Source organism: Apodemus sylvaticus, chromosome 15, assembly GCF_947179515.1.
Source record: "Apodemus sylvaticus chromosome 15, mApoSyl1.1, whole genome shotgun sequence".
NCBI lineage: Eukaryota > Metazoa > Chordata > Mammalia > Rodentia > Muridae > Apodemus > Apodemus sylvaticus.
Genome location: NC_067486.1, coordinates 39704123 through 39720547, shown reverse-complemented (window position 1 = coordinate 39720547; position 16425 = coordinate 39704123). Strand labels below are relative to the sequence as shown.

The window sequence follows — 16425 nt, the reverse complement described above, 5'->3', positions numbered from 1 at the left end:
ATATACACAGGAACATACACAGACAGGAACCCACCCACTTACATACGCACGGATGTCTTCCTATTAGTTCACTGTAAGTATAGAAAATGCTGTCAATTTCCCTATACCCTACAATGCTAAAACTTCTTTCTTTCTTAATTTATAAAAATAGGATCTATAAATACGAGACTTCCAGGTGAACACTGTTTCTTATGTTCAACACAAAAGGACAACATATCTAGTCAGCAGGGGAGAATGTTCTTTCATCTTCTTGCACTGGACAACTTGTCAACTCACTTTCTTACTTTGTAGCCCAGGCTGGCCTGGAACTCAGAGATCCGCCTGCCTCCCTGCCTCCTCAGTGCTGGGATGGAAGGTGTGTGGCATCACCCCCTTACCCCCCAAAACTTTCAAGGATTTAAAAATTGCTGATAGAGAAAAGTCAAATGTTCTATCAAACATCAGGGTAAAAGACATCAGTCTTTTGCCTAAAATTTTTACCACAAAATAATTTCTAATCCATAATTGAATTTTTAATTCTATCTCCAGAGGAACCCTTTGCAATTCAAGAGAGTATACTAATTTTGGTATATGGCTTTCACGAGCTGCATTTAAAAATAAAAAAAAGGAGCCGGGCAGTGGTGGCGCATCCCTTTAATCCCAGCACTTGGAAGGCAGAGGCAGGCAGATTTCTGAGTTCGAGGCCAGCCTGGTCTACAGAGTGAGCTCCAGGACAGCCAGGGCTACACAGAGAAACCCTGTCTCGAAAAAAAAAAAAAAAATCCAAAAAAAACAAACAAAAAAAAAAAAAAGAAAAAAAAAAGAAAAAAAAAGGAAACGTGTCTCATTTCTTTTAATCTCTGGTCCCATGCCCAGGTAAGCTTACCAAGGAGGGTGTAATGTTTACCCAGAGTGACTTAACCAAGTTCTGCTAACAAGAGGAACCTCCCCGTGGGAGGAGCCCAGACACAGACACAGACACGCCTCTTTTCCTCCAAGAAGAAACTGCAGGGACCAGCTTACTGCAACCATGAGGATCCAATGATGGCTGGACAGGGTGCGGCCTGATACTTGTGAGGAGGCAGGATCAACAGTGACCAGCCAAACCAGGTCTGACCGCAGTGGAAAGGCTCAGGGACAGCACTCAGTGACTTCCCCATTCCTCACAAAGCAAGCTTCTGGTTTCCAGTTCCTCTGACCCTAGAGGACCTGCTGTGTACTCCTTGCAGGGATCTCAGAACTGAAAAGCAGTGTGTGTTGAGAACTGCCTCCTCGGATCACTGTGTTTCACTGGAGAAGGATGCAGAAGCACGCAGGCATTTGCAGCTGTGTAGTGTATCCACCCTTTCAATCAGAAACACTCACTTTAAAAAACAAACAAACAAAAAGCTGGGCGGTGGTGGCACACCAGTAATCCCAGCACTTAGGAGGCAGAGGCAGGCGGATTTCTGAGTTCGAGGCCAGCCTGGTCTACAGAGTGGGTTCCAGGACAGCCAGGACTTCAGAGAAACACTGTCTCAAAAAACAAACAAACAGAAACACTCACATTGAGTAAAGGACTCGCGCAAACCACTCTGCAGCGCAAATCGCTCTGCAGTAAGGAGCCTTATTGGTCCACGTGTGACACCTAGGCTTGGCACTAAAGCAGAGGAGGGGCCTTCTGCCACAGGAATCCCGCTACAGAATGCAAGGGCTGAGAGCATACAGGATCACAGAAAAATCACCCCCACACCCTGAGTTCTCTACATTGTCCCGCAGCCCCCACACCTCAGCGGCGGTCTGCACCAGTGACCCAAGTGGCATAGCTCCCCTCTCTCTGTTCTCTGCCCTTAAGGTAGTTATCTCCTTCAGCCGGGAGCTGGAGCTCGAAGCCAATCCCGGATGTTCAGTCACATGCCACTGCTGAGGCCAAAGAGGATGATCCTCTAGATATCCAGGGTACAAGCTGGAGACAGAGTTCACAGGGAGCATAATTGAAAACATGAACAAGGCCTTGGGTTGGCCTCCTCAGTACTGGGGGTGGGGATGTGGGGGGCATTGAAACAAAACATCTAAGTGCCTTATTCCAGAGACAAGCAGAAAAGACCTTTGTGGCCATGTCTAGAGTCTGCCTACAAGTTCTAGGTAGACATCCCTAATTAAAGTCACTGCATATTCCACAGCTCTAGGAGAAAGAGCAGGTAGAATGACTTTTGTCCTAGTTAGGGTTTTACTGCTGTGGACAGACACCATGACCAAGGCACATCTTATAAAAGACAACATTTAATCAGGGCTGGCTTACAGGTTCAGAGGTCCAGTCTGTTATCATCAAGGCAGGAGCATGGTAGCATCCAGGCAGGCATGGTGCAGGCGGAGGTGGGAATTCTCTATCTTCATCTGAGGGCTGCTGCTATGAGGAGACTCACTTCCCTGCAGCTAGGTTGAGGGTGTTAAAACCCACGCCCACAGTGACACAACTACTCCAACAAGGCCACGCCTCTTAATAGTGCTACTCCCTGGGCCACACACATACAAACCATCACAACTTTAAAGGCTATACTCTAGTTTGTATTTTTCAGAGCACTTGACTAATTTAGTACAGCCTCAAGTGTAGTCCTGCCTGTGAGGGAAAACAAACCCGAGAGCTGCTTTAAGCCCAAAGATGAATCGCAGGGCTCAGCGTTTTGACGACTTTTAGGCTCCATAAATGCTCTTGGCGGGTCCAGCCAGTGAGCTATGATGCTACGCCCCTGGGTGGGCACTGTGATCTAGGTGCCTATGAGACTTGGTGACTCTATTAAATGCCGAGAGTGGTCTGCAACACCACCTGGGTTCAGAGGTCTGAATGCAGACGCTAGGTTTGGGAAAAAAACAAAATCAAACAGCAAAAGTCAATCTAGACAGTAAAATCTAGTATAGAACCGAAGGCAAGCATGTACACTAAGCAAATGCAGGGAGACATATAGACTCCTTGACCCCAAGGCTGAACTCTACCACATTCCTTGTAGTGTTCCACTGTCTTAAAAAAAAAGCAACCAGCATCTGAGTATCTGAGTGACTCCCTTGGAGCTGGAGATCTGTTTCTCCTGGTCATCTTCCAATCACTGAAATGGCCCAGTTCCATCATCCCCAAGGAACATGTCCGCTATTTGACCTCACTACATCCTGAGTGTTGCATGCACTGCAGCCATGATCTCTGAACTGACACTACACAGCTCTCCTGCCTGCTCGCATGGGGGTTTCACATGACTGTAGCTGAGGCTGTGCATGCCGTGGTTCCCCTTTCCCAGGTCACGGACGTTCCAGACTATGGGATAAAGGTATGTCATACGAGTTTTCACTGTTAACTCAGCCAAGGCTGCCAGGGTCACAATCGCTCCTTCCCACTTATGTGCCTGGCAGAGGAATATTCAAAAACATTCAAACACCATATCTATAAGGATTATATATATACACACACACACACACACACACAACTCTTTTTATGTATGTGTGTATATTATTGACTGCTAGCTATGCACTCACTAAATGGTCCAGTTCCCATCATCCTCAAGGAACATGTCCGCTATTTGACCTTAGAACATTCAGAGTGTCCCATGCACTACAGCCAGGATATCTGAACTGACACTACCCAACATAGTTCTCCTTCCTGGATAGCTGGCAGTAGAATCACACACCTAATAAGCCTTCAATGGAATAAGGTCCAGATTTCTGCCCCGAAGGTGCTCCTTAAGGCCATAACTTTTGGAACCATGGAACTTGGCAATGTGACATGCGTTCTACACAAGACGGACTTGCTCCTCAAGCATCCTAACCCCTAACATGGTCGTGTGCATGCAGGAACCTTTGTCAAGATTAGTGCAAGTCTCTACTAACACCATAAATAAATACTTGACCCATACTAAGATTATCATGAGGATTAGAACTTCATCCTAAAATCTAACTTAAAGACGCAGCACAGAAGAGCTTTTGTCCACGGAGCATGGAACTTAATTACAAAAACTACCTCATTTTCGCACATGCTCTAAACCTTTGTGTACAGCACAAATTCATGTGTTTGTTCATGCCACCTTTTCTACCATATATTACTATAAACTCTTGACTACGTCATCAAATCTCTCTCGATTTAGCAGTACTTGTTATACTTGTTATAATATTGCTTCTTGCATTTCTGCCTTTCGGCAGGTTCCAGCCAGTGGTTTGGGTTGTTTTCTGTTTGGTTGCCCTAGTCATGGCCACTGCTCAGAGCTGCCAACACGTTCTTTCTGAATGTTTCTAGTATTAACAGGGCTCCCACCTGTTTCTCTTTTGGAAGGACGCTGGGAAGTTGTTGTAAGTGTTTGATGGTGAATATTGGTAACTAGAATCATGACCCCAATTCCTCCATGCATGTGACTATAGTGCTCTTATGAGGAAAGCAGGCTTTGTTGGATTCAGTTTTACCTTTTGTCCTTTGAGTGGTCTTGTGAGGTGAGTGGCCCTTGTGTGCTAAAATTAACACCTTAAAAGCTATCCATCCTTTGCTGTAAAAACAAGTGCAGGTCACACAGGAAACCTAAAGGACCAGAGGACACAATCCCTATGTTCATCAAAAGTCTTTATTCTTCATTTCAATGTGAGTTCCCTCAGTGGGGGCTTGAGAAACATTCTAGAAACAGGATAGAGATCACAATTCTACCTGGATGATAAGAAAACATGTTCCTCGAGACAACTTTCAGAAGTCCAGAGGGCTGTGCAGGGAAACAAGCCACATTCGATAAGCTTCAATATCCTCACAGCTCTGCAGCACTCATTTCTCTGGCCTCCCTCCACTCCTACTATGACTGCTTAGCTGAGGCAGCATCTCCCTTATTAGTCTGTTTCTCCATGCCGCCACCAGAACCATCTTTCCAAGCCACTCATTTTCTCACGTCCACTGGGTCTTACGGTCGACAAGTGACTTATAGTCAACTCAAACAACATGACTGTGAATTCTTTCATGGCGCCAGGCCCTTCCTTCACTGGCTGTGGAGTCATCTTTCCAACGTTCTCTTTCACATCCTGACTGAACTGCATTTGTCTATGTTGAACTTCCATGCATATCTTGCTGCAAAAACAACTTGAACTAGGGTCTTGAACTAGGATCATCAGGCTTGGCAGTAACTGCCTTTACCCACTGAGCCACCGTCAGGACTCATCCTATAATGCTTTTCGTGTTAGGGAAGACCTTCCCAACTCAGGGATGGAGCAGGATTTCCTGGCTTCTACCCACTAGATGTCAGCAGACCCACATCCCCTGAAAGGACAATCTGAAAAGTCTCCAGATGATTGCAACATTGGTAAGATCACACCCAGCTTACATTCCCCACTTCCCCCATCGGCACAGGCCAATCTCTTGGTATAAAACACCACCTTTGTTTTCTCTTCATGGCATGCCTTCTGTCCATCATGAAGACTTTTCACTTTGTTAACCCTGAGTTATGGGAGCCTCAGCTGAGACATCATCTCTCCTATGCAGTCCTTCATAGTTCAAGTAGGAAGAACTGACCAACTGACCATTTTTCGGGATACAGCCACAGTCCAACAACACAGAGCATTTATCTATGTGCTATCTTCCCCGCCAGAATGCTTGCCCTGCATGTTGGAAGGGCATCTCACAATACATCTAATAAAGGAGGTGCTCAGAAAACAACTCTGCACTCAACTGATGAAAAGTAAAAAGTAATCCAGGTGTGATGGCACATGCTTGCAATCCTGGCACGCAGGAGGCGGAGGCAGTTGGATCTTTAGGGATTCCAGTCTAGCCTGGCCCACAAAGTGCCAAGGCTACAAGAAATTCTGACCCAAGAAAATACAATAGAAAAGTAAAACAGGTATTCTATAATAATCACCCCAGTCAAGAAAAATAGGCAAGCCCTACTCAGTTGGAGGCTCTCGGGTGCTTTGACTTTCCGCTCCATCAGAAACCATGTCCAGTTTTCACAAAAAGACAAAACAGATCTGAATGAATGTGAAGAAAGCAAACTCACAGCTTGTAGGTACCGGAAAGACATGATGGGTGCACTTAATGCCCCACAGGTGCTGCTGTCTTCAAAGTCTCCTTCTTCTAATAGGAACTGCTGGCCTTTGAAATGTTCCTTTTCGTAGGCAACCCACCTAGAAAGACAGGATACTCAGTTGAGCCACCGAGAAAACCAGTTGAGAAAGCAGAAGAGAAAAGCATGGTAAAGGACAAAGCTGTCCACCTCACATTTGAAAAATGACTTTGTTTGTTTCCCTGCACAAGGATGGGCACGCATCTCGCAGATCGACAGCTTTTACGGCTTGGAAGCTTCCTAAGGAAAGGTCGCTTGCGGAATCGCAGCAGAGCAAGCTGCGCCTGTGGCAGGGCTGGCACCGAATCTCACCACAGTCAGGGAAGAGGTTGCCAAGCAGAAACAATGGAAAGCACACAGGGCCGACGAGGAAAGGTTCAAACCCACACCTAGATCAAGGAAACTGTTTCCATTACACTGATTAAACCCTTCTGGGACCAAGGGAGGCCTACTGTATTAATCATTTACTCAGCATGTAAGTCACAGGAGCTTTTCACCCCACTGCAGATAAAACACAACCAACCGTTTTCCTAAGGAGAAACTGGGAAAGGACACCAGACTGGACTAAAACGTCTGTGAACGGCTATGGGTGGGAAACCTTCATCCTAGCATCTTATCAGGGCTCATCATGGAAACAGGAAGCATCACTGCAGGGTACTTGCCAGGGTCACAGGTTTCCTGAGTTCTCGCCTAACACTATCAGGAGACACTGAGGAGCACTGCCAGCTAGCTCTTAGGTTCCTCTGTGACTCTTACCCCTTTGTAATGATCACACCCACGGGTGGGTGCCTAATGCAGTGTGGGCCCGTATGACTCAAACGTGCTGCCTATAAAAAGTACAGCCTTGGCCTGAGCTAAGCAGTAAGGGTGGGACCTTCCAAATGGATGCACAGTAACTTCAGAGTGAGGGAAGCTCTGATGCCGAAACTTGAAAAACGTGAAGCCCAAGAAGGCTGCCTGCTATTCTTTCTTCATTCCTCTGAAGCAGTGAACTAAAAACAAAACAAAACAAAAAGCCAACAACAACAACAAACCAAGACTCTTTCCCCACAGCACAGAGCTGTCCACGGTCAACGATCCTCCACTTCTCCTTGCCTTCGCTTTCTACACACGTACAACGCCAGGGACTGGGATTCCACAGTAGGTGGAGTGGGTCCATAAACATAACCGGCGAGTTTTGGTGAGTTTAAAAAAATGGAGGGTAAATTTCACAGAAAGCTTAAGACAGTCTAATCTGTCTTCCCTATTAAGTCCTTTGAAGCTTGCTTTGAGCTATATTCGACTGAGGAAAAGAATGAACAGTACAAAGACCTTAATCTTAAAAGGTGGATTGCGGTCACCGTATTTCTTTCATAATGACTGCAAAGAGATCACAGATCACCAGTTTTGCTGCACTCAGATTCCTCAAAATGGAAAGGGGAGGAAGGAGGCCCACACTGCAGCGTCCTCATAGAAAGCTAACCGGCTAAACAGCCGTGAGAGGTGGGCGACCTGAGGAGCCAAGGCCTTTATTTTCTAAGTGGGAGCGTTGTGTTTTCCTTCTTGACTGTCACAGATGTGACAGAGAGCATGTGTTCCCTGTCAGAGGCCATTCGTATGAAACTGTAAATGCGTATTTTTTTTTTTTTTATTATCAGCCATTCACATAAAACTGTGTGTTCTCTATCATAGGCCTTTTTTTCCACTTTTTAAAAAGCCATTTCAGAAAATAATATTCATCACACTAAATTTTAACAGATAATTGTTTCTAAGGCAGAACACTAGTTTTCAATCCATCTAGTTTACACGGGAAGACTTTTAGGTCACAGGGAGGGGAAAAAGGGAAAAAAAAAGTCTACAGCAAAGGTTTAACAATATGCACATGTTCACAAACCAGAGAACAAATAAACACAATAGAATAAAAATGTGTCTGCCCAAACTGTATGTTTGACACACAGCATGTTTTAAATTCAGGGGTAAGTAATTAAATGACTCCTAGAATGCTAGACCTAGTATCAATAAGGCTTACATATCTATAATAGTTTTCTTCTGTTCTCATTTGGGTGACATGGCGGCCATTATTAGTTTGTATCACAAGCCACAAATGTACAACTGTAGCAGGTGACTGCAAACAGGTCACACACACACACACACACACACACACACACACACACACACACACACCTATTGAGTATTTTAAAGACACCATTCACTGCAGGGACATAAACAAATTGCACAGTGTTACAAGTGATTCTTGACATTAAAATGAACCACATCCAAAATAACCACTGTTTTTGGGTGGTTCCCAGCACTGACCTCTCAACGGCAAACCAGCTTTGAGCAACGTTTCTCCTTGGTGTTTTTACCCCCGCAGAACACAAAAACCAAAGTAAGCACCAGCCTGCAAACAAGCTTTCTAGGGATTTTGCTGCTGTAATGCTGACTGAAGCTGGGGTGGCAGCACCCCTGTGTTTGGAGGGTTTCATCAAGAGTGGTGCCAGGACAGAGGACCACAACTGTCAACACGTGTGACTCTGGGGTCACAGGTCTCACTCTGCTCCTTTAATGCGGTATCACCACCAAGGCCCTTAGAACGTAAGTTAGCCAACAACAATAGATCAACAGAATAGCAGATTAAAAAAACTGGGCCTTTAGTCATGTTCATAATCTACAAAAAAAAAAAAAAGAAAGAAAAAGAAAAAGAGGAGGAGGAAGAGACGAGACAAGAAGATAAGAAAAGGGTAAAGGAAAAGGAAAAGAAAAGAAATTGACCTTACAATTCATCTGCAGTGTTTTATTAGGAAAGCTTGGTATTAAATTTTTGCATTAAACACACAATATTATTTCTATTTCAAATCTTTAAAACCAGTAAGGGGGCTGTCGCTACTAAGTTATACATTTTATTTCCTACATTACAGAAGGGAGGTAGACTGGAAGGTTAAGGTTGGCAACTTTGTCTTGTTTAACACATTTTTTTTTTGATCTAGTCTGTACAAGTAGACTAATAAATCATGTGCTGAAAATATATGACACTCACACTCCACCAATGACACGAATTGATCCAATGCCATGGAAGTCCTTATCACTCTTTAGAAACTTAGGGACAGAATCTATATGTTCACTAAATTCTTTGGTATGTCCACGGAAGTGAGGTCTCTCATAAATGATAACCTGGAAAACACAAAACTGTTTATTTAATGTGCTCACATTATAGCATGGATACATTTTGACTTACATACGTGGCATGAGGAAGACAAGACATGAACAGGAAACCATGCCCGCCCTTTAAACTACTGTTACGACTTAGAATAGCATTTGGTGTTCACAGAGACTGAAATTCTCAGGGCCTACCGCTACCTCTCACGCTTCTCTCATATTAACATGCCTGGCTTGGATCACACTTTTTTTCTGGTTACTCAAATGTTAGGACCACTGTGTAGGCTCAACTGACTTATAGATGATTCTCAAATTTTCTCTGTATCATTCGTGTGCTGTGACTTCACTGTAGATCTGCCTCGTGTGCCATAAGATGTAAAAACATATGGAGCTCCCGGTACATAAAACTAAACTACCTACTGAGTTCAAAAAAGCAGATACTCTTCCTTGTAACACTGGCTGCTTTTTTATAGATGCTGACATTTGCTGAAGAGGAAGAGGTGTGAGGTTTTAAACTTAAGTGCAAGCCTCTCTGACACCGGGAAATGACTGGAAACTCAAGTGTTCTGCTAACAGGACGGTGTGCTCTGTGAGGAGGCAGTATTACGGTGGAGCAGGGACTGATGGACAGATGGACAGCAGGAGGGAACTGTCACCAGACAGCGCTCTCTTTACTGTTTTCATCATTTTACTCTTCAAGCACCCCGTGCCCTAAGTACACGGTTGTGATAACAGGGTCAATCTGTCCACACTTCATCTGTCGTCCTCCCTGGGGCCAGCAGACTAATTGGTATATAACCAAACCCTGGCATGTTGGTAAGTCCCTACACTTAAATACATAAAACTAAATAAAAATTATAAATTGTTCCTAAAACATTTATAACACTGTGGATAACAATCTTGATGTTTCTACATACTACATTTTCACAGGAAAGTTTTTTTTTTATTACATGTTATATATATATATAATAGTATATATTTGTTACATACAGTATATATAAAGCAAGGTTAAAAATACATATATATTATATATACACACACACAAAATGAAGTTTTATTGAGGCGTAGTACTTGCTGTGTGAGATGATATTCAAGCTAAGACAAAAGCAGTATTTCTTCATGAATAAGCTCTCATGACATTATCAATGTTAATTTCTTACTGACACGTTGTGATTACTTATGAAAATCAATCTGCTCATATATGCCTAAACCTGTTAGATCGCAAATGCCCCAGGATATCTCAGCCTCTCACACACATAAAGTTGTGATTCGCCCCGCCTGGCAGCGGCAGGGGGAGTCCTGTGCACAGTGTCACAGGAGACTCATTTGCTAGTCACAGTATTTGTAGCAATTTTAATCACCTGAGAAACTTTGAACCTTTTTTACCTCTTTCAAAACCAAAACGGTATATACTGAGAATAGAAAAGAGGCTGAAGTATTTTTAAGATTCAGATGACTCCAGCATGCAGGCAAGGTGTAAAAGATACATTCCAGTGTGTGACTTTTAAAAGACTCCATGTGATTGGGACATTTGCAGTCAATTCTATAAACAGTGATGTGGAGCAAAGAGAAGGGCTGGAGGAGGCACTGGCGGCATCACACTGCGAGAAGGGATGAGCGGTGTCTCCCTCCACACCCACCTCTGGCTGGAGAGGCGACTTCCTACCACTGAAGGCATCTGCATCTTGACCACTTGATGGCTGACTTTCGTCCCATCTCTCCTTACACACATTTTGCAATCTGCTTCCTTCTCTGTTACGTGCTTGATCCTGTCACCTCTGCCACCCACTTCTCATCGCCTCTGTCTCTGCCCCTCCCACCCCCCCCACCCCGTTTCAGGCACGCAGACTCGCACACTGACACATATCCAACAGGAGCTAGCTGTGCCTCAGCAGCAATGGCCTCTGTCCCAGCACCAGCCTCACATCGGGCTGAGGTCCATTGGATTCACTTGGGTACCAACTTCAATCTCAGAATCTCCATCACCAAACAGAAATCAAACCTGTCACCTTCCTACACAGTGGCGCTGGGTGGGTCTGTGGGAGGTGACAACGCAGACCTCCATCTCTGTACACTGTCTTCACTCCCCTTTCCACAGCATGGGCCCTCAGAAAAACCTTCTATATAGTCACTTCCAACTACTGCCGCCACCACTTGTTAGGTGAGCATGTACTCAGGTAACCGTATTATATCAATACTTAAAAGATTAGTGGTCAGTATTTTGAGACAGTTCAGGACTTACCTTTAAGTTCATAGGCATTTCCACTTTCAGCCCACCCTAAAGATAACAAGATATTTAAAGACAATGTGAATATATAAAAAGTGAGAAAGCAACAAAGTTATGTGTAAGTTACAAAAATCTCATTAGTTAGGACATGTAAATTATGCAGCAGTCAAAATTTAAGTATGGTAAATTAAAAACCCTACAGTCATCAAAACCGTATCAGACTGATCTACATCAATATAGATGAGGCAAGAAATTAAAACAATTATTTCAAATCACACACAAGCAATTAAAGACTTAGTAGTGGCTGTAGAGAATCCCAGACAGAGAGCAGACCTGCTAGTGGCTTCAGAAGTTACACTTGGTAGAGCAGATTCCTACTCCAGAATCGACCAATGCATCTCCTAGGTTTCCAATGCACTTAGGTTTTTTAAGTTAGGGCACTGCCCCATCTCCATAACTCTACCTCTCAGTTCTGCCAGCACAGCTGGTCATACCTAATGTCTTTGTAACATCTAGACTGTACACTACATGTGACAATATCATTCCCACAAAATGTCCTAACTCCATAATGTTAGTATCAAAAGTGCTATTCCATATGGTGAGATTTCTTATAATGTCTACATTTGTCCTTATTTCTGTTTTCCAAGGCACAGAACCAAGCATATTCTATCACGTAGCCTGCACTTAATTGGACAGTTTGTGCCTCAAAAAAAAAAAAAAAAGTTTGCCACAGAGATGCTGTAGGCGCCGATTTAATCTTTAAGAAGGTAAACACTGAAAGAACAACCAATTTATTATTAATGCTGAGTTTCCTATTCATTTTCAAACTAGAAGTGACAATCCACTACAACTAATTTTCTAATGAGCATCAACAAGACAGACTCTAGACTTTATTAAATATTTAAAATTTCAGATAATAATACGTATCAAAAAGCTGTATGTATGCACTGTGACAGACTCGCCACAGTTCAGAGTAAATGCAAACATTCAGTATAATACAGAGAGACACACGATATGCAGCTGGGCAGTCCAGTGGTGCATGCATTCTTGGGCTGAGGGCTATCAGCAATAACCACGCCTGCTTGATCTGCACCGGTGGGTGCTGGGGAAGAGGAAGGCCTCTAGTCGAATCTGCTTACCATTTGAAGAGGATGCAGTGATTTCATCTCTGCTGCAGAAATCTCGAAGAGCCCCTGGTCTTCCTCCAAAATTGTAGCTTGCCCCTTAAAATTAATATCTGGGTAGGCCAGCCAACTGGACAAGGTACAAATGGTTGGTTAAAGCATGACAGTAATAGTTTAGCTTGGCTCTCTAAGAGGAAAAAGGACGATCAAGAAATTCCATGATAGAATTACACTGATAAAATACACCAAAGTAATTAGTCTATGAGGAGGTAGGCTAACATGTTTAAAGTATCTATTTATGTTTGTATACCCTATGTTATACTAACTTATTTCTGAATATTGTGTATTAATTTCTGCCTTAACATTTTCTAAGACTTAAGACATGGGGCACCTTTAATACAGGCAGACCATAAGTTAAAAGTCTTTTCTTGGCAGTTCACACCCTAGGACCGACCACTTATCACTAGGTGAGCCACACTTGTCCTTTTCCTCTGGGAGGAGGGAAGTAGAACACAGACCAGTGACGTGTACCTGGCCGTGAGGAGGAATCAACGGATAATGTAAGCTAGAAACCGCTCACGCTCCAAAGTTTTAGGTTGGAGACATGTTTTTCTCAATCCCCAAATGTATTAGAGGAGAAGACAATGTGATCTATCTATCAGCAGGCTGCGCCTGCTCCTGAAGTCCATACATCAAAGCCTTAATTGGATCCGAAGAAAGATGGAATCTGTTTTAAAGCAGGAAGTAGTCTTTCTGGGGTACCTAGAAGCATAAACAACACTAGCTAACTAAAACTTCAGAACTCATATGTCATCTATTGAAACATGAAGCAAAAAAGTTGTCTTTGGTGGCCGTTAATCATTATGATACAGAGAGGCTGACACATACACTCCAGACTTCACGGCGAAGGACGTAGACTTGGGGATGTTCAGCTCTTCCAGATTGGGCACAGACCGGTGTATGTAGACGGGGCCACACCCAGGGTCAGACTTGGGCCACAGCTCGATCTCCGGAATACTGCAGTCCTGGAGGAGAGAAATGGCCTTTGAAGTTATCTAGAGACACGTGGGCTAGCGTTGCAAACACCACCCAGGACACAAGGTTACAATGATTTCATTGTGTAGAGGGATTTCTCCCTGAGAGAGACACAGTGGAACGGGTGATTACATGCATGGGTGTTAAACACAGTTTTTCTCAGGAGTCATGTAAATAACTCCACAACTACAGAAACATTTCGAGAAAAGTTACTGTCTCTCTTTTAATGCTTTTTTTAATTTTTTTTCCTGCTTCGGTTTTTTAAAATACTTGTCCCATTAAGAATGGCTCGGTTTCTAAAGGGCTGGAGTGCCAAAGGTCTGAAAGTCTTCCTTCTCAGAAGCATAACAAAGCCTAAGGGGAGGAAGGGACTGTTAAAAAAAAAAAAAAAAAACAGCTGATCTCCTGGGGGACATGAAAAATAAATACTGGAGAGGCCCCGGCCCTCCAGTGTGTTTATCTAATTTACATCAACAAAGGAGAAGAAACTAGAGGTGAGGAAAAAGGAAATGGGTTTTCCTCCTTGTGGGACTGCTTTTTTTTTTCTTCAGTGCAAGTTGGCTTATAAGTTAAGATATTTGACTCTATTTAAAAATGAGACACTCCCTCTCAGCATGCCAGGCAGACCTTCATTTAAAAGGATGCTTGCCTGACTCTTCTGCACCTCACCCAGCTGCTGCCTCAAACTGCAGCCCAAACCCTCATTCCCAAGCAGGAGTAGGCAGACAGGCAGGGGTCCTTTAAACACCCCACCTTCTGAGAACACTCCTTCCTTCCCCAGAGACACTCACTCCCAGGATCAGTGCACACCAGAGAGCTTTTTGTTTTTGCTTTTCTTCAGTATCAAGACCCACAGGCACTTCCCAGAGTTCTGCAGCCACACCCTGGCTGCTCTGCTTCTCTCCACCAGAAGAGGAAGTTTTACACGTGGTGTTCATGATGCTTCTAAACAGACAACCCTCTTTATAAAGGGGAATCTCTTATAATACCTGATATTCTCCTGAATGGTGGTTACAATATTGTCCTTTCTTAAGGGATTAGAATCACAATGATTCCTTTCTCTTTTCCAAAACTGCAGACACACAGCCCTGGGTACTAGAGTGCTCAGTCCTACAACTCAAATTTCGGCAGCTAATTCTCACCTCTAAGGCTTGAAATTCATATGAAGGCATTTTAATAAAATGAGCACATGTGACAGTCATCAGACACACCACTACACAATTCCTCTTGGGGAGGGGGTTGCCATCTCACACACGGAGTTCTCAATCACTGTCATCAATAAATGAAGTAAGACATTAACTAGGATATGCTATTCTAGGGAATCAAGCACCCAACAGATTATAACAGTCAAAATGTGTTATCGCAATTGTCTTCCCAAAATGATACAATTTAGGTAAAGAAAAGGATCCCACCATAAACAGACTATTTAAAGTACCAACAGCACATGTTGATTGTGTATAAGCATGACATATAAACTGTGATGTTTGCCTTAAAATACAGTTCTAAAAGCAATTAAACGTATACGTCTCCGTTTCCTTTTTCAGAAATAAGTTCTAAGTCTCAGTACACTAAAGCGGCACTTTATGAAAAGTCTGCTTCCTTCTGAAGTTTCACTTCACAATTGGGCAGAAATACCCAGAACAGTCACCTGTCAATCTTCAGTGGTCCTTTGTGCACTGCTAACGCTGTGGCTTCAAACGCTGCTGTGTTAATGTTCCCCCAGGGAGCCGAGGTACAGTAGTGGAATACATAACTAAATGCCTCTCACAAACAAGTTTCCTCTGCATTGTGTTACACAAACAATGTCTGGGCGGTGTACTCTAAAAGGGAAAAAGCTAAGAGGCATTCGTGCCTACAGTAACGCAGGAGGCGGTGAGGCAGCCAAAGTGTAATGCCTGCTTGAGAAAGGAAAAAAAAAAAAAAAACAAGAAAACAAAACAAGACTCCATTCCCCCTCAGATACTACAAGCCCAGTTTTCACTCAAGTCCGTTGAAAAAGATTTCACTAAGCTGTCTCTGGGGAGGGTGGTCACAGAAATAGCATCTTTTCAAGACTTGTATAATTATGGACATGGACGGCAAAGGCAGCCAAACTCTAACAACTAGAGGATCCTTCATGGTAACCTAGCAACAACAAACAGCTGACTCAGAAGTGGGCAGACTTCTCCCACACTTCCCTACTAATGCCACCTTTTACTCACAACGATTAATATGCTTCAGTCAAGATTATAGGGGAGAAAATTAAGAATGAACCGTAGTTAACTAAAAGAGTAGGAAAAATGCAACTTATTTTTCTCCACGTTACACAAGATGCTTTTAATCTAACGATGCTCCCTCTTCGTGGTTCACTAGTGACTGCACTACCTTAAGTGATTTCTAGTCATAATGAAAGGATCATACCTACTGTTAAGACAAATGTACAAGGGCCAGTAAACAAGGACATTTACAATACTGGCTCAGACTTCAGGAAAGACCGCCCTGGAGTCACCGCAGGGTCCACACCCCCGACCCCCGCAACCCCAGATCATCTTCACTGGCTGCAAACGTGAGCCTTAAATAGAATTTGCGCCAGCTGAACCCGAAGGGCCCTGCTGTGTCTGTTCATAATCAAGCGAAGGCATCATTAAATCCCAGCCTTAAGTTCAGAGGAGAGCAGCTGAGACCAAGATGATAACCTGGGATCAGGCCACAGGCAGAGAAGCTATCCGGCAGGAGAAGCGAGTCTCACGCCTGGTTCTCACTCTGAAATAGTCTTGCATTTTCTGTTAGAGGCTTAGTAGTTTGATTTTCCTCCCACAGTAAACACGGGTCGGTTGTTTGAGGCCATGTGATCGATCACGCTACAACCAGAAAAGAATGACTCCATGACCAA

At 43.6% G+C, this 16425-nt stretch overlaps 1 protein-coding gene across 1 annotated transcript in view; it reads right to left on the bottom strand.

The window, feature by feature from the left end:
- Positions 1 to 16425, bottom strand: part of Crybg3 (crystallin beta-gamma domain containing 3) — a 102219-nt gene that overhangs the window by 37257 nt on the left and 48537 nt on the right. The window contains exons 8-12 of the mRNA XM_052159171.1: positions 13407 to 13543; positions 12534 to 12648; positions 11410 to 11445; positions 9049 to 9182; positions 5967 to 6093 (exon numbers count right to left, since the gene is read on the bottom strand). Of these exons, the coding sequence (XP_052015131.1) occupies positions 5967 to 6093; positions 9049 to 9182; positions 11410 to 11445; positions 12534 to 12648; positions 13407 to 13543 (549 nt within the window). The remainder of the gene's footprint in view (positions 1 to 5966; positions 6094 to 9048; positions 9183 to 11409; positions 11446 to 12533; positions 12649 to 13406; positions 13544 to 16425) is intronic.